This window comes from Geotrypetes seraphini, chromosome 17 (genome assembly GCF_902459505.1).
Source record: "Geotrypetes seraphini chromosome 17, aGeoSer1.1, whole genome shotgun sequence".
NCBI classification, from domain to species: Eukaryota; Metazoa; Chordata; class Amphibia; order Gymnophiona; family Dermophiidae; genus Geotrypetes; species Geotrypetes seraphini.
In genome coordinates this window covers 25,285,195-25,304,452 of record NC_047100.1, presented here as the reverse complement: position 1 = coordinate 25,304,452, position 19,258 = coordinate 25,285,195, and the positions used below count along the sequence as shown (strand labels likewise).

At 48.0% G+C, this 19,258-nt stretch overlaps 1 protein-coding gene across 4 annotated transcripts in view; it reads left to right on the top strand.

Annotated features, from left to right (window-relative positions):
* The window catches only part of UBA3 (ubiquitin like modifier activating enzyme 3), a 34,784-nt gene extending 20,580 nt beyond the window's left edge, over positions 1-14,204 (top strand). For all 4 annotated transcript variants that reach the window (XM_033926683.1, XM_033926681.1, XM_033926685.1 and 1 more), the window contains 3 exons: positions 569-632; positions 711-765; positions 12,378-14,204. In XM_033926683.1, the coding sequence (XP_033782574.1) occupies positions 569-632; positions 711-765; positions 12,378-12,466 (208 nt within the window). In that variant the 3' untranslated portion in view covers positions 12,467-14,204. The remainder of the gene's footprint in view (positions 1-568; positions 633-710; positions 766-12,377) is intronic.
* Positions 14,205-19,258: the final 5,054 nt, after the last annotated feature.

Genomic DNA, 19,258 nt, shown 5'->3' with positions numbered 1-19,258 from the left:
CCAAAAATGCCTGTGCGTTTTCTGCAGAAACCAAAACCATAGCCCCACTACTTCAAACTTAACCTCTCCCTGAGAAACCTTACCCATTCTTCCCCTTGAGTCGCCTGCCAGCTCTACCACTACTACTAATCACTTGTATAGCACTGTACATTATGACATTTATAGATGGTCCCTGCTCAGAAGAGCTTACAATCTAACTTGGAGAGACAGACATGACATATAGGGTTGGGGATGCAGAACCCAAGGCGAGAAGAATTACAAGATGAAAGCACTCTTGAAGAAGTGGGCTTTTAACTGGGCCTTGAACACTTACAGAGATGGAGCCCGCCATAGGGATTAAGGCAGCTTGTTCCTATAAATTGTCCATATTTTTTAAAAATTATTTTTCAACTGCATTTCAAAACTTATTATTATAACCACTTATCCAGTTTATAAGAAAGGGGTAATTTCATCTAAACCCAGTGTTCTAATTTGATTAAAGGGGATCGCAGTCCCAATTAGATTTGTTGGACCACAATGTGGTTGAATCAAGTGGTCCTTTTCTGCCAACATTTTCTATATTTCACAGGCAGATGAAATCTCCAGCTATCACAGCAACTTTGGATGGGAAGAATAAAACACTTTATTTACAGGTGAGCAATGCAAAGTACAATGTGTCATGCCTGTGCTTGATCGAACATTGGTTTAAAATAAAATGTTCTCTTTTACAGACAGTAGCCTCAATTGAAGAACGAACGAGGCCAAATCTCTCCAAAACACTGAAAGGTACTTATTGTGAAATTGGTTTTAATCGAACTGAAGGTTTTCTGGAAGTAATTATATCGCCAGATGCTTGCCTAGGTTGCTCAGGATCGTAGTGGGTTACTGGAAGTAGAAAACAGGCTCTCATGAGACTTAGCTACTTTCATCACTGTTGCTATGTACAAAGTTATCAGTGACAATTGTAGCAGCATTTAAGGCTTTTTTTTTTTAATCTAAATGCTTATCACCATAGTGCACTGCTGCTTATCTTTTGGTCTTATAACAATAACTATTACAAATGGAGAAAGCATAATCAATTTACATTAAACATCTTTTTACTTAATATGGCTTTGTTGAACATCAGATTGAGGCCAAAGATTCTGAAGGTCATCTTCCTTTTAGTCCCTTGCAGAACAGCCTGACTTCTATGAAAATCCTCTTGCTAACTAGTATATTTTCTTGTGCAACAGGACTGCTCAGTGGGAGCATTTTTGGGGCCAGAAATTCTGGCAAGAGCCGGAGAAAGCGGACTTGGCATCTCCATTGAAGCACAGCCATGTGCTGGTAAACACCAAAAGCCACTGCGGGAGTCCCTGCCAAGACCCTCTGGGCAACCTGGCTAGTGGTTTGCTTCTGAATTCATACACATGATGTATAAAGCCTTTTTAGGTTTTAAAAGCGGCCTCGGAGAAGGTAGCATCAGGATTTTTAGCTAAAGGCACAGGGTCCACCCCAAAGAGCTATGCTGATTTCTCTGGAACCCAAGCTCTGGTGGACTCAAGGACGAAGGTTCAGAGTTCATGCGTTTAATTTCTCATTCAGGGTCATCTCAGCTGGGAGGGGCTGACCACGATCAGGTGGCAGCCCTGAATCTCGGAGAGGGATACAAGCTAGAATTCTACTGGCCCCTCTCGGACCTCTTTACCACTTCGGAAGGGAAGCCAGAAAAAGCAGCCCGGGTGCAGGCGACGGTTCAGAGGCTCATTGCTCTAGGATCCATAGAGCCCACACCACAAGGAGAATGAGGCTTGGGAAGATACTCCATATACTTCATTGTGCCCAAAAGTGACTTAGAAGACTGGAGACTGATTCTGGATCTAAAGTTGGTCAACGCAGCCCTTAGATTCCCTACCTCTGCATGGAAATGGTGCGGTCAGCCATTGCCTTGGTTGTGCCGGTGGAATACCTTGCCTCTCTGGATCTCACAGAGACATACTTGCATATTCTTTAGCACTCTCCAGACCAGTAGAGGTTAACTTTACGAATGGGTATATATCTAATCATGACCAGCAGGTGGAGACTGAAAAACAAAACTTTGGGACAGTATATCCTAGCCCCTCCTCTCTATTTCCCTCAGTCTTCTTTCAGTCTCCAGCAGGTGTTGAGTGATCTGTACCCATCTCCCTTGGTAGGGCTGTTGGAATTTGTTTAGGGGGTTTATTGTCCCTGTTTTTAGCCGGACGGAGCTTGGGCGGACTCTGTTTGGGGGTTCGTCCGACCTCGGGGGTGTCAAACCCGGCGGGTCACGAGCGGGGTCCCTCCCCCCACTTCCTCCACCTCCCCACATTTTTTTAGAGGAGCCTCAGCAGTAAGCCTTGCCCCCTAAATCAAGCAAGGCATATTGCTTTGAGAGCCTGTGGAGTCTGTTCTGTAAAAAAAAAAAAAAAAATCCTGAGGTAGTGCTGGTCTGGAGGGTTGTATCCCTTTAAGAAAACTGTATTTTACTGTATTTTTCAACTAACCGGCACTTTTTTACAGCTAGGTCGCGTATGGAGCAATGAGCACTTCAAAAAAAAAAAAAAACGGCTCAGCGTCTGGAGTACCTAGGGGTGCTGTTCGACACCTCCTTGGGGAAGGTCTTCCTCCCAGAGGGCCGGGTGAGCAAATTGCAATCTCAGATTCGCCTGCTTTTGGCGTCCCGGTGTCCTCGGGCGCGAGATTTCCTCCAGGTCTTGGGGTCGATGGCAGCGTCCCTGGACGTGGTGAGGTGGGCGCGGGCCCACATGCGTCCTCTCCAGTATGCTCTGCTCCGGAGGTGGTCTCCCCAGAGGCACGGGATGGATGTTCCGGTTCCCCTGCGAGGCTTGGCGCGCTGCAGTCTGCATTGGTGGCTCCAGACCCCTCACCTAGTTCAGGGGGTGGGTCTGGATCTCCCGCAGTGGACGGTGCTCCTGACGGATGCGAGTCTCCTGGGTTGGGGGGCTCAGTGTTTGGGTCACTCAGCTCAGGGCACCTGGTCCGCGGAGGAGGCCGCCTGGTCGATCAACGTGTTGGAGACCAGAGCGGTCCGTCTGGCGCTGTTGGCTTTCCACTCCCTGTTGCTGGGCAAGTCGGTCAGAGTGCTGTCGGACAATGCCACGGCGGTGGCTTATGTCAATCGTCAGGGGGGCACCAAGAGCACTCAGGTGGCGCAGGAGGCGGCTCTGCTCATGGTTTGGGCGGAATCCCATCTGCTGGACCTCTCGGCCTCTCATATAGCCGGAGTAGAAAATGTTCAGGCAGACTTCCTCAGTCGTCACTTCCTAGATCCAGGAGAGTGGTGTCTCGGCGCCGAGGCGTTTCAGTTGATAGTGCAGGCTTGGGGGCAGCCCCTGATGGACCTGATGGCCACGGGTGGCAACGCCAAAGTGCCCCGCTTCTTCAGTCGTCGCAGGGACGGTCTGGCCGAGGGTCTGGATGCTCTGGTCCAGCAGTGGCCAACGGAGGGGCTGTTGTATGTGTTACCTCCTTGGCCGCTGGTGGGCAGAGTGCTTCTTCGCATTGTTCACCATTCGGGTTTGGTGGTGCTGGTGGCGCCGGATTGGCCTCGCCGTCCGTGGTATGCGGATCTGGTGAGGCACCTGGTAGCGGATCCTCTTCCTCTGCCTCTCTCGGACGACCTTCTGATGCAGGGTCCCATTCCCATGTTCGACCCGTCTCCCTTCTGTCTTACGGCGTGGCTCTTGAAAGGGGTCGCCTTAGCAAGAAGGGATATTCAGACAAGGTGATCTCTACACTGTTGGGGTCCCGGAGGCTTTCTACCTCTCGGGCTTATGTGCGGGTTTGGCGTCTCTTTGAGGAATGGTGTCGGGCGCGGGGAGTGTCCTCTTTTCGCGCTTCTCTGCCTAACATTCTGGAGTTCTTGCAGGATGGCCTGGATAGAGGCCTGGCTTGGTCTTCTCTCCGGGTTCATCTTGCGGCCCTGTCGGCTTTTCGAGGGTTGGTGTCAGGTCAGCGTTTATCGGCTCTTCCTGATGTGATTCGGTTTTTGCGGGCGGCCAAGTTGCTTAGGCCTCCCCTACGGCCCTCGGTTCCCTCTTGGGATCTTAATCTGGTTCTCTCTGTTTTGGTGCGTCCGCCTTTCGAGCCCTTGGACGACTGTTCTTTGAAGGACCTTACTTTGAAGGCGGTCTTTTTGGTGGCCATTACTTCTGCTAGGCGTGTTTCTGAGCTGCAGGCTTTCTCTTGTAGGGCTCCCTTCTTGGAGTTTTCTAGGGAGCGGGTCGTCTTGCGGCCTGTTCCTTCCTTTCTGCCGAAGGTTGTTTCTCCTTTTCATGTCAATCAATCGGTGGTTCTCCCGGTCTTGGGTGGTCGGGAGGGCTCTTCTGAGCAACGGCAGCTGCGCAAGTTGGATGTTGGTCGGGTCCTTCGCTCTTATGTGCAGCAGACCCAGGAATTCCGGAAGTCCGATCATCTCTTTGTCCTCCTGGCGGGTCCTCGTCGGGGAGCTGGCGCTTCTAAGGCTACTATTGCGCGCTGGATCAAGGAGACGATTGCTTCCGCTTATCTTCTGAAACAGCAGCCTGTTCCGGAGTTTCTCAAGGCTCATTCCATTCGGGGTCAGGCGGCTTCTTGGGCTGAGTCGTCGCTCGTGCCTCCAGTGGATATTTGTAAGGCTGCGGTTTGGTCCTCCTTGCATTCCTTTGTTCGTCATTATCGGGTTGATGTGCAGGCGCGTCGGGACGCGGTGTTCGGTGAGCGTGTACTGGTATCGGCCCTTCGGGGGTCCCGCCCGTGAGAGGGACTGCTTTGGTACGTCCCATTCGTAAAGTTAACCTCTACTGGTCTGGAGAGTGCTAAAGAAGGAGAAATTAGGTTCTTACCTGCTAATTTACTTTCTTTTAGCTTCTCCAGACCAGTAGAGGTCCCCACCCTGTCTGTTGTTGTTGTTGTTGGGGCTGTTGCGCGGGCAGTTTTTGGTTTTTGCTGCGGGTTCTAGTATTTTTCTAGGGCCGGGGAGAATTGAAGAACAGCGGCTGTGGCTCGACTGGCTTAGCTGGCGAGCTGTGGGGACATTCTTCCTTCGGGAATTTCTCCTCTGCATTTTCCAACAGCATTTTGGGTATGTTATTTGTTACTCCTTTCGGAGTATTGTTTTTTTTCTCTGTTGTTTTTCCAGTTCTTGGTTCTGCTTGGCTATTCGGCAGACTGAGGGAAATAGAGAGGAGGGGCTAGGATATACTGTCCCAAAGTTTTGTTTTTCAGTCTCCACCTGCTGGTCATGATTAGATATATACCCATTCGTAAAGTTAACCTCTACTGGTCTGGAGAAGCTAAAAGAAAGTAAATTAGCAGGTAAGAACCTAATTTCTCCTTCCCATCTTTCCAGGTCACAGAAAATTCTTGAGGTTCCATATTCTGGACAAACATTTCTAATTCTCTGCTCTTTCCTTTGGCCTAGCAACAGCTCCTCAAACCTTTACCAAGGTGATGGTTGTTGTGGCAGCACACCTCCGCAAGGAGGGAATTCAGGTGCATCGTTACCTGGATGATTGGCTCATAAAAGCAACCTCAAGGGATGAGGGAGTGACGGCGGTAGAGCAAGTGGTTCAGCTCTTGCAGACACTAGGCTAGGTAGTCAAATTTCAGGAAGAGTCAATTGATCCTGACTCAGTCCCTGGAATACCTGGGAATTTATTTTGAGATGGCACAAAACAGGGTCTTCTTCTGGAAGCACACAAAATGAAGCTCTTGAGGCAAATTTGGGAGCTTTACAGCCTGCAGACCTCCACATCTTGGCAGTATCTTTCAAATACTGGGATCTATGGTAGCCACAATAGATGTGGTTCCCTGGGCAAGAACGCACTTGTGCCTGCTTCAGGAATCACTCCTCTCAAGGTGGTCTCCACAAGTGGACGCCCTGGACCTTCCACTGCCATGATTGGGCAAAACCATGGAACAGCCTGGATTGGTGGCTGGAGCCATATAGTCCTTGAACAGAGGAATGCTGCTATACATCTCTCAGTAGTTGGATCTGATGACAGATGCCAGCCTTTTAGGCTGGGGGAGCTTGTTGCGAGGGACACCCGCATCAAGGGCAGTGGTTCCTATCTCAGAGGAAGTAATAGATCAGTCACTTGGAGCTAAGAGCGATATGGTTAGCTCTGTGAGCCCTGGGCAGTGCCCAAGAAGAAAAGGCAATCCAAGTCTTCTCAGACAATAAGAACATAAGAACATAAGAAGCGCCATCTCCGGATCAGACCTTCGGTCCATCAAGTCCGGCGATCCGCACACGCGGAGGCCCTGCTAGGTATTCACCTGGCTTATTTTATAGCCAAGAATCATCAAAAACTAAGCCTCAATTAGAGTTACTACATTCGTTTATGACCTCAGCAGTACAAACTGTGAGAAAGACTTCATTCACAGTATAACTTGCACTAAAGTCTTCATTGGTCAGGTTTTTTATCTCAAATCTTATTAATTAATTTATTTTTATTTAGTTTTCAAAATAACTTAAGAGATAATACTCATCTCATTATCAGAGCATAGCAGGGGTTCTTCACCTGAAGAACCCCTGCTATGCTCTGATAATGAGATGAGTATTATCTCTTAAGTTATTTTGAAAACTAAATAAAAATAAATTAATTAATAAGATTTGAGATAAAAAACCTGACCAATGAAGACTTTAGTGCAAGTTATACTGTGAATGAAGTCTTTCTCACAGTTTGTACTGCTGAGGTCATAAACGAATGTAGTAACTCTAATTGAGGCTTAGTTTTTGATGATTCTTAGATTTTTCGGGCCTTATAAAGATATATCTAAGTGCCTAATATACTTGTTATTTTATAGCCAACCATATCTTTATATGCCTCTCTCAAGGAGATATGCATCTAGTTTGCTTTTGAAGCCTAGGACTGTCGATTCCGCAATAATCTCCCCTGGGAGAGTATTCCAGATGTCAACCACTCTCTGTGTGAAGCAGAACTTCCTGACATTAGTCCTGAACTTGCCCCCCCTTAGCTTCATTTCATGTCCTCTTGTCCGTGTCAAATTGGACATTGTAAATAATCTTCTCTGCTCTATTTTGTCAATTCCTTTCAGTATTTTGAAGGTCTCGATCATATCCCCACGCAGTCTCCTTTTCTCAAGGGAGAACAATCCCAGTGTTTTAAGTCGATCCTCATATTCCAGTTTCTCCATACCCTTCACTAGTTTAGTTGCTCGTCTCTGCACCCTCTCCAGCAGTTTTATATCCTTCTTTAGGTAGGGAGACCAATGTTGGACGCAGTATTCCAAGTGGGGTCTGACCATTGCCCTATAAAGCGGCATTATAACTTTCTCCGATCTACTCGAGATTCCTTTCTTTATCATGCCCAACATTCTATTTGCCTTATTTGCCGCTGCCGCGCATTGTGCCGACGGCTTCAGGGTCCTATCTATCAGTACACCCAGATCCCTTTCTTGTTCACTTTTCCCCAGAGTTGCACCTGACATTCTGTACTCGTATTCCTTATTTTTACTGCCTAAATGCATTACCTTGCATTTCTCCACGTTGAACTTCATCTGCCATTTCTCCGCCCATTTTTCTAACCGACACAAATCGCTCTGGAGTTCCTCACTGTCCTCCTGCGATCTGATTGCCCGGCAGAGTTTTGTGTCGTCTGCAAACTTGATGATCTCACTGGATGTTCCATTTTCCAGGTCATTGATATAAATATTAAAAAGGATCGGCCCAAGTACCGAGCCCTGGGGCACACCACTAGTCACTCTCTCCCAGTCGGAGAACTTCCCATTTATGCCCACTCTCTGCTTTCGGTTTTCCAGCCATTTGCCTATCCATCTTTGTATATCTCCCTCTATGCCATGGCTTTGTAGCTTCCTGAGAAGTCTTTCGTGTGGAACTTTGTCAAATGCTTTCTGGAAGTCCAAGTATATTATGTCCACCGGCTTTCCACTATCAATTTGCTTGTTCACGGTCTCAAAGAATTGGAGTAAATTCGTCAGACACGATTTCCCTTTCCTGAATCCATGTTGACTGGGTTTCATCAAGTCGTGTGTGTCCAAGTGCTGAACTATGCTATCCTTGATCAGTGATTCAATCATCTTGCCGGGGACAGACGTAAGACTCACAGGTCTATAGTTGCCCGGTTCTCCTCTCGATCCTTTTTTGAAAATTGGCGTGACGTTCGCTTTCCTCCAGTCGTCTGGTATCTGACCAGTTCTGATTGACAGGTTTGCAAGTTTTTGCAATAACTCTCCAATTTCAATCTTCAATTCCTTCAAGACTCTCGGGTGAATTTCATCCGGTCCAGGGGATTTGTCACTTTTAAGTTTGTCGATCTGGTAGTATATCTGATCTAGGTTCACTTCGACTGTGGTGAGGCTGTCCTCTATTTCTCCTGTAAACAGTTTCTCCTCTTCAGGTATTGTTGAGGTGTCCTCCTTCGTAAAGACGGACGCAAAGAAGGAATTTAGTTTGTCTGCGATTTGTTTATCTTCCTTGATGTACCCTTTTCTTCCCTTGTCGTCCAGGGGTCCCACTGCCTCTTTTGCAGGTTTTTTCCCTTTCACGTATCTAAAGAAGGGCTTGAAGTTTTTGGCCTCCCGGGCTATTTTTTTCTCATAGTCCTGTTTTGCTTCCCTCACCGCCTTGTGACATTTCTTCTGTTCATCTTTATGTTTGTTCCAGGCTTCGGTTGTCTTTGTGCATTTCCATTTTTTGAAAGAGTCCTTCTTTACCTTTATGGCTTCCTTCACCTGTATGGTAAGCCATGCCGGTTCTCCTTTGCCTTTAGTTCTCCGATCTTTGGAAATCCTCGGAATGTAGAGATCTTGTGCTTCTGCAATAGTATTTTTCAATAGGCACCATGCCTGATCTACTGTTTCAAGTTTGTCCACCATCTTCTCGAGTCGTTTTGTTACCATGGCTCTCATGCAATCGTATTTACCCTTTTTAAAGTTTAAGGTGGTGGTTAAGGTTTTGACATGTTTCCCTTTCCCGATGTCAAGTTTAAAGTTGATTACATTGTGATCACTCGTTCCCAGTGGAACCATGACTTCTACTTCTGTTATCGGTCCAGTGAGACCATTTAGGACCAAGTCCAAGGTGGCGTCGCCTCTTGTCGGCTCTTTTACCATTTGCTCCAGGAAGCAATCCCCTAGCACCTCCAGGAACTTGGCCTCCTTGCCGCAGTTGGAGGCTCCTAGTTTCCAGTCTATTCCTGGGAAATTGAAGTCTCCCAATATAACTACATTGCCTGTCTTGCATACTTGTTTGATTTCCTCCATCATTTCTGAGTCAGTGACTTCCGCCTGTCCTGGGGGACGATAGTAAAGGCCAATTTTTATATCTGCGCCATTGCGACCAGGAATTTTGATCCAGAGGGACTCCAGCTTCTCTTTCCTGTCTGATGTAATCATTCCAACAGAATCTATTCCTTCCTTAACATATAGGGCAATACCTCCACCTTTCTGCCCTTCTCGATCTCTTCTATATAGTTTGTATCCCTGTAGTACTGTGTCCCATTTGTTTTCTTCATTCCACCATGTTTCTGTTATGCCAATGATATCCATGTTCTCATGTCTTGCTATCGTCTCTAGTTCTCCCATTTTGTTTCCTAGACTTCTAGCATTTGTATACATACATCTAAGTTCCCTTCGTGTTACCTTTTTGGACCTTCTACTCTTGGCTGTCCTTACAGTTTCATTTACGGTATCCTTTACTGCTCCTGTGTTATCTCCCATGTTTGCTGTGTGGTCATCCCCTCCTGTGTCTGAGTTGTCCCTTCCTGCTTGTTCTCCTTTGTTGGCTGTGAGGTCGACCTCTCTTGTGTATGAGTAGTAGTCCTTTGTTCCTACGTCGGGGCATCCTGTTGTCCGTGCCATCGACCGGTTGTCGACTGTCGGCTTTCCCCTGTCCTTCAGTTTAAAGCCTTCTCTATTGCTTTCTTCATGTTGCCTGCCAAAACTCTTGCTCCTTCCTTGTTGAGGTGTAGTCCATCCCTTCTGTAGTACTTGCTTTTTCCCCAGAACGCCGTCCAGTTGCGCACGAAGTCGAAGCCTTCGTCTTCGCACCATCGTCTCATCCAGGCGTTGATCACTTGCAATTCCCCTTGTCTCTTTCCATCTGCTCTTGGTACAGGGAGGATTTCAGAGAAGTCCACCTTCACCTCCCTGATCTTCAGTTGTCTTCCAAGTGAGCGGAGCTGGCCCTTCATCTCTTCCCTGTCATACTTCCGCCCGCTCACATCATTTGTTCCCACGTGGATAAGCACAGCGGTGTCCACTCCCCGTGCGCCATCTATGATCCTGGAGATCCTGCTGGTCACATCCTTTACTCTTGCTCCAGGCAGACAGGTGACGACTCTGTCCTCTCTTCCTCCTGCGGTGTGGCTGTCCACGTGTCGTATAATGGAGTCGCCTACGATGATCCCCATCTTCTTTATTCGGGAGTTCCTTGGGGGGCGTAGGTCCACGTCCTTGGAGTAGGGCCAGTCATCTTCCTCCAATGATACTCTTGAAATTGTTTCCTGTTCTTTGGGTGGGGGGACATCTTCCTGTGCTCTCACTATTCCTCCTGTTGTGCGGTTGTCTCCTATCTCGTCTTTGTTTTCTTCCGTGTTTGCATGGATGTCTTCTCTCCTCACATGTGTTTCCTGAGTACAGTTTTCCAGCCCTGGGATCTCTACGTGGTGCTGATGGGCTTCCTCTATGAACGTTTCTAGATCCTTGACCTCGTCGTTTGGGCTGTACTCCACTAGAATCTTCCCTTGTGCTCGGATTCTGTCTTCGAGTTCCATCACTGTTCCCTCCAATAGTCTTACCTGACATTTCAAGCTATCCATCTCCATGCATCGATCGCAAATGTATGCCTGGATCCCCGAAGGGAGGTAGTCATACATATTGCAGTCGATGCAGAAGACAGGAAAGCTCATCTTCTGACTTCCTTGGGCTTCCATTTCGTGCTTCACTCGTGGGTTGTCTGAGTGATTTGTTGTGACCTACTGCTGCTCTTTTTCCTACTGATCCTACCTCCCCCTTACCTTCTGACTTCCTGACTGCAAGCTTCCTATTTGAGTGAGTCTGTTTGTGTTACAGTGCCTGTGCCTTTGTGTGCTTGTGTCCCTTGCCTGCTGCTTCCTTGTGTTGCTTGCCTTGTTGTCTCTCTCGTGTGTGCTGTCTCTGCTCTACCTCACCTTGATTGTATGTGCGGGTTGGTTTCTTTTGTGTCTGTCTCTTCCTTACCTTCTGTGGTTGTCGGTTCCTTACCGGTCTGTTCTCCTCTGGTGTTCTTGAGAGTAGCGCTCGTCCCTTGCAAGGCCCTTCGCAAAGGCGCTCTCTTCGCCGCGCGCCGAACGGCTGGGCGCCGTTGGCTCCTCCCCTTTTCAAGGGGGAGTCCGGCGCTGCCTGTGACGCTTGGGGGGGGCGGAGCGAACTCTCGCCGCTACCCCGAGCCTACTGTCTTCCTACTCCTGCTTGCACCAACGCTGCTTGCACCAACGCTGCCTGTCTCCTCTGCTTCCTGCTTCCCTTCTCTCCTCTCTCTTCGGCACTGTAGTAACCTATGTAAACAGGCAAGGAGGCACTAGGAGTGTATTGCTGAACCTAGAAGCTCATCTTCTCTTCTGGTGGGTGGAAGCCCATCTCTTGGCCATCTTGGTGGCTCACATAGCCAGGATGGAGAATGTACAGGTGGACTTCCTGAGTCAGCAGACCTTAGATGCTGTACCCTTCTCTTTCACGGCCAACTCCAGACTCTGTCCCTTCTTTCTTGGCTAGAGGAGGGGTCCCCGTGGGAGTCCCGTGAGCCATAGGGGGGTCCCTGTGATAGTCCCGTGGGTTAGGGGGGATTCCCGCGATCCCCATTCCCGTGCAGACCTCTAGGTGGTCCTTTTCATTACCACCTTTGTTTCATTTAGTAGTGGTTTTAAAAGCATTGTTTGTATTTAGAGCAGGACAGAATTATGTAGTTTTGGGGAGTTTCCCCACATCCATCTCTTATGTTTCCACTCTAGGACTTGCTAGAAGCTTTGGTACTGACTGGGTGGGGGGGGGGGGGAGGAGCTCAACCCAGAGTGATGGGAGGTGGTGCAAGAAAACTAACAGTGGCCTCTCTACAACCCTTGCAACTAGTGGGGGTTAAAATCCAATGGTCAAAACTACCAGTCCTGGTTACAGGAAAGAAGATTAGCAAGGTAAGAACCTAATATTTCCTTCAAACCCCTGCACGTTTCTAGTGAGCTTGTCTCATGGTTCTATTTAAGCTTTGTCTCTTGAGATTGAAAAAGTTGTTTTGTTTTACTTGATCTTTAGATTGTCATTAGGTTTGCTGGCATTTTAAGCATTTTAAGGATTATAGCTACATTTTGACCTAATGCAAACACTTGTTTTGATAAACAGATTGTATCATTTGCTCTCTCTCTCTCTCTCTTTTGCAGAGTTGGGTCTTGTGAATGGACAGGAGCTTGCAGTAGCCGATGTTACCACACCACAGACTGTGCTATTCAAACTTAATTTTACAACCTAATCTGTCCACGAACACTTACAAATAAACACATCTGCAGAGCCTGTAAAACATGTGTTGGCACTGAAAGGATGCTTGACGTATCCTTAACTCATTGTTTGTTTAAAATTAGTCTTGCTAGGTTAGCAATTTTTTTAACAAATGATCCATAATTTAAGAAACAGGCATTTAAAAGATGTATAAAAATATTCATTAATGTACAGAATCTTATGATATATTGTAAAACTGAAAATCCAGCACATTGAAGGGTACTGTTAAATTACTGTATATATTCAAATATAAACCAAGCTGAATATAAACTGAGGCAACCTTTTACCTCCCTAAAAAGGGGGAAAAAGGTTGACTCAATTATAAACCAAGGGTTTATATTGAAGTGTAGGTACTGGTGGTCCAGTGGTGAGCTGTAACAGGACTTCCTTGACCTATCCGGGTCTTCACCCCCTGCCCCTTCCCCGACCCATTGCAGGTCTCCCCTGGGCCTGCCTTCACAGTCCCGCGCTGAGCCGAGACAGGAGCGACCCCTACCGTGTCCTGTTCTGGACGGCTTTGCACCACACCCCCTCCCTGACTTGCTGCAGGCCTCGCCTTGAGGCTTTGTGCTCCAGCGGTGAGCTGGGACAGGAGCGACCCCTCCTGCGTCCTGTCCCGGCTTGCTCTGCACCATTCCACCTCTCTTCCACACCTGAAAAGGCCTACCTTGCACACCCTGATGGTCCAGCAGTGATCTGTGGCAGAAGCTATCCTATGCTCCTGCCCTGTGCAGAGCCACTAAAGGAAATGGCATCTGCGAGTTTTCGTGGTCTCTTGAAGTTGCAATGCGAACTTGTGGCAGTCATTTCCTTTAGCAGCTCTGCATGGGACAGAAGCATAGGAGGATCGCTCTTGCCCCAGTTAACCGCTAGACCACCAGGGTATGCAAGGTAAGCCTTTTGAGGTGTGGGAAGGAGGTGGGGTGGTGCGGAGCTGGCCAGAACAGGACACAGGAGGGGTTGCTCCTGTCACCAGCTCACCACTGGACTGCTATGCCCTAAGGCAAGCCCAGGGAAGGCAGGTGCAGAGCCAGTTGGGACAGGACACGGTATGAGTTGCTCCTATCCCGACTCACCACTGGACCACCAGGGCTCAAGGCAGACCCGGAGGAGGCCTGCAACAGGTCTGGGAAGGAGGCAGGGTGGGGGGGGGGGTGCACAGCTGGGGATGACTCGACTATAAACCGAGATCTCAATTTTTTGCCCAAAAATCTCAGTTTATATTTGTGTATATATTGTAACCTGTGCCATTTTATGTAGCACCTGTAATTCTGTAGAAATCAGACAAATTAAAGGTTCTGCTTGTGACTAGAAACCTCTTGTTAGGGAAGAACCTTTTCAATGAAACTTATGAATTTCTTAAGTGCATTTTTAGAAGCCAAACGGGCTGAATCTTGTCAAAAATTAGAGGCAATTAGACAAGTATAAGATATGAAACTTTCCCCTGTATTGACTAGTCAAGTGAATATCAAGGATCTACAAGATTAGACACTTCTGGCATATTGCATTTTGTAAACAGTGTAATTTAGCTGAAAAGGCATCTGTATATGAAAAGCATAGAAGATATTTTCACCGGTCTCATAGGGCCTAATGTGTAAAGTATTGTAGCTGAAAGCCCACTGACCCTGAAGCATGGCGTTTGGTTCCTAATCATCATCACTTCTGTGGTTAAAGTATTTATTAATAAAGACATAAAGAAATCTTGCAGTTCATGCTTTGTCTTATGGAAATTCTAGTAAGTTTATACAACCTGTAAAACACTACCACCTTTTGCAAGTACACTTCTCCCTTGGTATTTGCGGGGGTTGGGTGCAGAGCCAGACCGCAAAGTGTGAAAAATTGCAAATAAGTTTTTGGCCGGCTCTGACCCACCCCCGCCTCATTCTGGACCTTCCCACCTCCCTTCCAGTATCCCAGACCTTACTGGGTGGTCTAGCAGGCTTTTGGGACAGGAGCAATCTTCTTCGCTCCTGCCCTGTGCAGATCACTCATAGCAAATGGCTGCTGTGAGTTCTTGTAGTCTCTCGAGACTATGATGGGAACTCCCCCTGCCATGTTGCTGACAACCAACACCAATGGCAGAAGGAGAGATGCCCATGCTCCTCCCCCTCCCCCCCTTCAAAATTGGTGGGTCTTCCCTTCTCTGGTGCATCCTGGGATGCACTGGGAGGGGCTTGAGGCTCTGATTGGCCCAGGTTGTTTAAAGACCCTCCTATGGGCCAATCAGAACCTCAGGGCCCTCCCTGGATGCACCGGGAAGGGGCATAAGGCTCTGATTGGTCCAGGTTTTTTAAGGCCCCTCTTATCCCAGGACAAGCAGGCAGCTATTCTTGACTGATGGGTGACGGCACCGACGGAGCCCCGGTACGGACAATTTTAGAGTGATTGCACTCTAAGAACTTAGAAAGTTCTGGTAGGCCGCACCGCGCACGCGCGAGTGCCTTCCCGCCCGACAGAGGCACGCGGTCCCCAGTTTCTTAGTTTCCGCGGAGCTAAGAAGACGCGTCTCTCTCAACGGCTGTTGTGAGAGGATTTTTTGTGAACTTCCCGCTCGCGTAAACTTTTTGAGGAATATTATTTCCTTTCCTTTTTTCTTTATTTTCTTTCTTAAAAAAAAAAAAAAAAAAACATTTTGTTTTTTTGCCTGTTTTTCGGCCTTGCCCCGGCGGGGCCTTTAGCCACCATCGAGGCCTCGGCCTTCGATTTGGCTGAAGCCGTTTTTACATTCATGCCCCCCCAACCCGGCTTCAAAAAGTGCCAGCGGTGTGCACGACCAATTTCACTAACTGATCCTCATAATTGGTGTCTCCAGTGTCTTGGTCCCGACCATCGAGCGTCAACCTGCACCCGCTGTGCAACTTTAAAAAAGAGAACTCTTAAAAATCGAGAGATTCAACAAAAATTATTGTTTGGTGCCGAGATGTCTGATTCTACACCGGCACCGACATCGGCACCGGCGCAGTCGGCACCCACATCATCGACACCACGCGATACCGCGGCGGTGTCGACTCCAGGTAAGCCGGCTAAGAAGCCTTCCCCGTTGGAGCGTCCTCCGGTCTCGATGGCAGCGAGTCCAATTCTGCCGACCTCGAGGCGCCCACGGAAGCGCTCCGCTCCAATAGAGGTGAGCCCCTCGACATCGGGGTCCTCATCCTCGGAGCGTAGAGCGGCACCGCAGGTACCATTAAAGAAAAAGACGGTACCGGTGCCTTCCCTTGAGGAGCGTATAGCTGCTGTTCTGAAGGAACAACTTAAAGAACAGCTACAGCACCTCCTACCTACAGCCCTGGCATCGAATTTGCCGGTACCAGTCCGGTCTGAGCCACCGGTACCGATAGTGGACCGTCCTATTTTATCGACGTCCACTCTATCGGTACCGGTACAGTCGGTTTCCTCGGTCTCCATGCCGATTCTGGCGCCGGAGCCGAGAGCTCACCATCAAGCTGTACAAACTTCGGCTCCGGTGCGTACTGTAGCATCTCCCGGTACCGAATCGGGCAGGTCAGGGAAGTCTCTTCACAAGTCCCGGCATTTAGAGCCTTCCACTCCAGAGTCTCGAGACCGGAGTTCTCAGGTTCGAGACCCTGACTTATGGGGTGACTCGGAGGATCCTCTTCTTTCGGAGGGAGAATGCTCTTCTGGTGATGAGGACCCGTCTCTTTTAGAAGCCTCCTCTAAACCAGAAGTATCTTCCTTTTCTTCATTTTTGAAGGAAATGTGTGATTCTCTCTCCATTCCTTTGGAGGCTGAGTCAAAGAAATCCAAGGCTTTCCTTGATGCCTTGGACTTTGACCAGCCTCCAAAGGAATACCTTAAACTCCCTCTCCATGATATATTGAGAGAGACGTTTTATAAAAATCTGGAATCTCCTTTAACTATTCCTGGAGCGCCTAGAAAGTTGGATTCCTTGTACAAAGTCATTCCTATTCCTGGGTTTGACAAGCCCCAATTAGCTCATGAGTCCCTTTTGGTTGAGTCCACTTTGAAAAAGTCCAAAGGGGCTAGTGTTTATGCCTCAGTCCCTCCTGGCAGAGAGGGCAAATCTATGGACAAGTTTGGTAAAAGGCTATACCAAAATGCTATGTTAGCAAATCGATCAGGAAATTATGCATTCCATTTCTCTTTTTATCTTAAGCACTTAATACAAAATATCACTGCTTTTGAGAAATATCTTCCTGATAGGAAAAAGTCTGCTTTTCACCACACTTGTTCATCTCTTTTACAGCTTCGAAAATTCATGGTAAGATCTATCTATGATACTTTCGAGCTGACCTCCAGAGCCACGGCCATCTCAGTGGCCATGCGAAGGCTAGCCTGGCTTCGTGTTTCAGAACTGGACGTTAATCACCAGGATAGGCTAGCCAATACACCTTGCTTAGGGGATGAGCTGTTTGGAGATTCCATGGACTCCACTACCCAGAAATTATCGGCTCATGAGACCAGATGGGACACGCTTCTTAAACCTAAGAAGCCTCCACCAACTAGGCCCTTTCGTCCACAATCAACCTACCAACGTAGATTTGTGGCTCGTCCTCTGCCTCAAACTGCTCAACAACCTAGGCGTCAGAGGCAACAGCGTCCAGCTGCTAGACAACCTCAGCAACAACAGCAGGTAAAATCTACTCCTGCACAAAAGTCTACTCAACCCTTTTGACTTGGTTCTCCAGAACATAGCCAGTCTTCTCCCTCCTACTCAACTTCCACAGCCTATAGGAGGACGTCTTTCTTATTTCATAAGCCGTTGGGAACTTATCACGTCAGATCAGTGGGTTCTGAACATCATCCACCACGGCTACTCTCTCAACTTTCAAACTCTACCTCCTCCAAGTCAACCAAAAGAGTCTGCTTCGCACAATCAGTCTTTCCTTCTTCTCCAGGAGGTTCAATCCCTTCTCCTTTTGAATGCCATAGAGGAGGTTCCTCTAGATCAAAAGGGACAGGGATTCTACTCCCGTTACTTTTTAGTCCCCAAAAAAACAGGAGATCTCAGACCAATTCTAGATCTCCGCGATCTCAACAAATGTTTGGTCAAAGAAAAGTTCAAAATGCTCTCTCTAGCCACTCTTTATCCTCTTCTAAATCAAGGCGACTGGCTATGTTCTCTCGATCTCAAAGAAGCATACACTCATATACCGGTCAATCTGGCCTCCAGACAATACCTACGCTTCATGATCAATCGTTGTCATTACCAATACAAGGTGCTACCCTTCGGTCTTGCCTCCTCTCCGAGAGTATTCACCAAATGTCTGATTGTGGTGGCAGCCTTCCTGCGATCTCACCACCTTCAGGTCTTTCCTTACCTGGACGATTGGTTGATAAAGGCCAATTCATCTCAGACTGTTCTCCTGGCCACCAACCAAACCATCAGGTTTCTTCAACTTCTGGGGTTCGAGATCAATCTACCCAAATCTCATCTCATCCCCACTCAGAGACTTCAATTTATAGGAGCTGTCTTGGACACAATCCTCATGAGAGCGTTCCTGCCGTCCAATCGTCTTCAAACGCTTCACTCTCTATGTCAGCAGGTGCTTCCACAGCGTTCCATCACAGCAAAGCAAATGATGATTCTCTTGGGTCACATGGCCTCCACAGTTCATGTCACGCCTCTTGCACGTCTTCACCTGCGCACTCCTCAATGGACACTAGCTACCCAGTGGTCCCAAGCGACGGATCCTTGCTCACGTCACATATCTGTGACATCATCTCTTCGTCAGTCTCTACAATGGTGGTTGGTATCCTCAAATCTGTCCAGAGGTCTTCTGTTCCATCAACCTCCTCATCAACTAGTCATCACCACCGATGCCTCCCCTTATGCATGGGGAGCTCATTTGAACGAGTTCCAAACTCAAGGTCTTTGGACTGCCCAGGAAAAGAAGCGTCACATCAATTTCCTGGAACTCAGAGCGATGTTTTATGCCCTCAAGGCCTTCCAACATCTTCTTTTTCCTCAAGTTGTCCTGTTGTGCACAGACAATCAAGTTGCGATGTACTACATCAACAAACAGGGTGGGACGGGCTCTCGCCTCTTATGCCAGGAAGCCCAAAAGATCTGGACTTGGGCCATAAATCACCATCTATTCCTGAAAGCTATTTACATTCAGGGAGAGGAGAATTCCTTAGCGGACAAGCTCAGCAGAGTTCTCCAACCTCACGAATGGACAATCGATCCTGTAACTCTACAATCCATCTTCGCTCAATGGGGCACCCCTCAGATAGACCTCTTTGCAGCTCCTCACAATCATCAGCTGCCCCTATTCTGCTCCAGACTCTACTCACCTCACCGTCTGGCAGCGGATGCTTTTCTCCTCGATTGGTCCAATCTGTTCCTGTACGCTTTCCCTCCTCTGCCTCTCATGTTGAGAACCTTATTCAAGCTCAAGAGGGATCAAGCAACCATGATTCTGATTGCTCCGAGGTGGCCCAGGCAACATTGGTTCTCCCTTCTACTTCAACTCAGTTCCAGGGAACCTTTTCTTCTGCCTCTGTATCCTTCTCTGCTTACTCAGCATCAGGAAACTCTCCTACACCCCAACCTACAGTCTCTGCACCTGACAGCTTGGTATCTCTCGGGCTGACTTCTCATGATACACTCTTGTCTCAGCCTGTTCGTTCAATTCTGGATGCCTCCAGGAAACCGGCCACTCTTCAATGTTACCATCAGAAATGGACACGGTTTTCTTCATGGTGTTTTCTCCATCATTATGATCCCACTTCCCTTGCAGTGGAGACATTGTTGGATTATCTCCTTTCTTTGTCAGACTCTGGC